Source organism: Mandrillus leucophaeus, unplaced genomic scaffold, assembly GCF_000951045.1.
Source record: "Mandrillus leucophaeus isolate KB7577 unplaced genomic scaffold, Mleu.le_1.0 Scaffold11, whole genome shotgun sequence".
Lineage (NCBI taxonomy): Eukaryota > Metazoa > Chordata > Mammalia > Primates > Cercopithecidae > Mandrillus > Mandrillus leucophaeus.
Window position 1 is genome coordinate 976,841 of NW_012099209.1, and position 2,668 is coordinate 979,508.

At 57.5% G+C, this 2,668-nt stretch overlaps 1 protein-coding gene across 1 annotated transcript in view; it reads left to right on the forward strand.

The window, feature by feature from the left end:
- Positions 1-2,668, forward strand: part of MYO9B (myosin IXB) — a 144,931-nt gene that overhangs the window by 114,076 nt on the left and 28,187 nt on the right. Inside the window, exon 19 of the mRNA XM_011991046.1 lies at positions 283-599. Coding sequence (XP_011846436.1) covers positions 283-599 — 317 coding nt within the window. The remainder of the gene's footprint in view (positions 1-282; positions 600-2,668) is intronic.

The window sequence follows — 2,668 nt, forward strand, 5'->3', positions numbered from 1 at the left end:
CACCTGTAGTCTCAGCTACTCGGGAGGCTGAGGCAGGAGAATCACCTGAACCCAGTAGGCAGAGGTTGCAGTGAGCCGAGAGGGCGCCACTGCACTCCAGCCTGGGCGACAGAGTGAGACTCCATCTCAAAAAAATAATAATAAATAAATAAATAAATAAAGCCCTGGTTGGTCAGCACACCAGCCTGGGTCTCACTCTGGAGTGGGCTATGCAGACCTCCCAGGCACAGAGGTGGTGTCAGGGGCAGCGCGGCTGACCCCACCTGACCCCGTGCCCACCAGGTCTTCCTGAAGGAGACGGAGCGGCAAGCCCTGCAGGAGACGCTACACCGGGAGGTGGTGCGGAAAATCCTGCTGCTGCAGAGCTGGTTTCGGATGGTGCTGGAGCGTCGGCACTTCCTGCAGATGAAGCGGGCCGCTGTCACCATCCAGGCCTGCTGGCGGTCCTACCGGGTCCGGAGGGCTCTGGAGAGGACACAGGCCGCGGTGTACCTCCAGGCCGCATGGAGGGGCTACTGGCAGCGGAAGCTCTACCGGCGCCGGAAACAGAGCATCATCCGCCTGCAGAGCCTCTGCCGGGGGCACCTGCAGCGCAAGAGGTGAGCAGAGCCAGGCCACGCTCCCCAGAATATTCCAGAAGCCAAAAGGGTCACTCACCAAATTGCTGCCCATGATATACCATCTGGCCTGTGGCACTAAGGGGATGTCATTCTGGACACAGGGAAGGGTCGGTGGGAAACTAGATGCCTGGACACACATGGGCTACAGAGAAGGGCTCTGAGGCTGGCAGGCAGCACTCAGGGACAAAGCTCTGCTTTGCCATTGGCTGCACCCATTCTCTGCCGAGGGACTCCCCTGTACCTGGATCGGTCAGGGAACACCTGGATTCAGGGTTGGAGGGACCGCCTGGACCAGCCCAACACTCAACATGGAGCTGGGGCATCCACCAGGCACAGAGAACCCCCCAGCAGGATATCAGCAACTCCCGTCCCGGCACCCACAGCTACAAGCCCAGCCCCTCCCTGACCTAGGCACCCTGTGCACCTCTCCCCTGCCACACAGACCCAGCTCTGCCACAGGTCACATCCCAGCTCCCAGAGCAGGCCCTACCCACATGTGCAAATAAGCCTCCTAGGCCAGGTGCAATGGCTCATGCCTGTAATCCCAACACTTTGAGAGGCTTAGGTGGGAGGATCACTTGAGCCCAGGAGTATGAGACCAGCCTGGCCAACATAGCAAGATGCCATCTCTACACAAAATTAAAGAGTTAGCTAGGTGTGGTGATGCACACCTGTAGCCCCAGCTATTCAGGAAGCTGAGGCAGGAGGATCACCTGGGTCTGGGCTGTGGTGGCTGCAGTGAGCTATGATCACACCACTGCACTCCAGCCTGAGTGACAGAGTCAGACACTGTCTCTAAAAACCAAACAGGTTGGGCGTATCGGCTCACACCTGTAAGGCCAGCACTTTGGAAGGCCAAGGCAGGCAGATCACATGAGTTTGAGACCAGCCTGGCCAACATGGCAAAACCTCATCTCTACTAAAAATACAAAAATTCGCCAGGCGTGGTGGTGTATGTCTATAATCTCAGTTACTGGGGAGGCCGAGGCACAAGAATCACTTGAACCCAGGAGGCAGAGGTCGCAGCGAGCCAAGATGGTGCCACTGCATTCCAGCCTGGATGACAGAGTGAGACTTTGTCTCAAACATAAAATAAAATAAATAAAAATAAAAACAAAACAAAAAGCCTCCTAGAAAAAGACTCAAGGGAAAGCCCACAGTGGACCCCAAACGAGTTTGAGGCTTCTTAACAGAACCCACCCACCACAGCCCCAACAAGGGTCCTCTCCCCTAACAAGGCAGCCAGGCAGACACAGGGCAGGAGTATCTGTGACACTGAGGGGGCACCACCCTCAGCCTCCTTTCCTGATCGAGGAGATTCCTGCTTTCCAGAAACATCTCTCAGGGCCACTAGGCACAGGCGAAGCCCCGTCTGCAGCCCACAGGCTGGGGGTCCCATCGGAACTCAGTGGGAGGTGGAAGGAAGGTTTGTTTCTGAACCAGCTGTCTGCTTTTTCCTCACTCCAGCTTCAGCCGGATGATCTTGGAGAAGCAGAAGGCAGAGGAGAAGGAGAGGGAAGCCCTGGAAGCCGAAAGAGCAGGCGCTGAGGAGGGCGGGCTGGGTCAGGCGGCCGGCGGGCAGCAGGTAGCTGAGCAGGGGCCAGAGCCGGCAGAGGATGGCAGGCACCTGGCATCAGAGCCTGAGGTGTGGCCAAGTGACAGGTCCCCGCCAGAGCACTCCTCACCTGAGAAGGAGGCCCCAAGCCCAGAGAAGACTCTCCCGCCCCAGAAAACCGTGGCCGCTGAAAGTCACGAGAAAGTCCCCAGCAGCCGGGAGAAGCGTGAGTCGCGTCGGCAAAGAGGGCTGGAGCACGTCAAGTTCCAGAACAAACACATTCAGTCCTGCAAGGAGGAGAGCGCCCTCAGAGAACCTTCCAGAAGGGTCACCCAGGAGCAAGGGGTGAGTCTCCTGGAAGACAAAAAGGAGAGCAGAGAAGATGAAACCCTTCTAATCGTAGAGACGGAGGCTGAGAACACGTCCCAAAAGCAGCCCACAGAGCAACCCGAGGCCATGGCAGTTGGCAAGGTCTCTGAAGAAACCGAGAAGA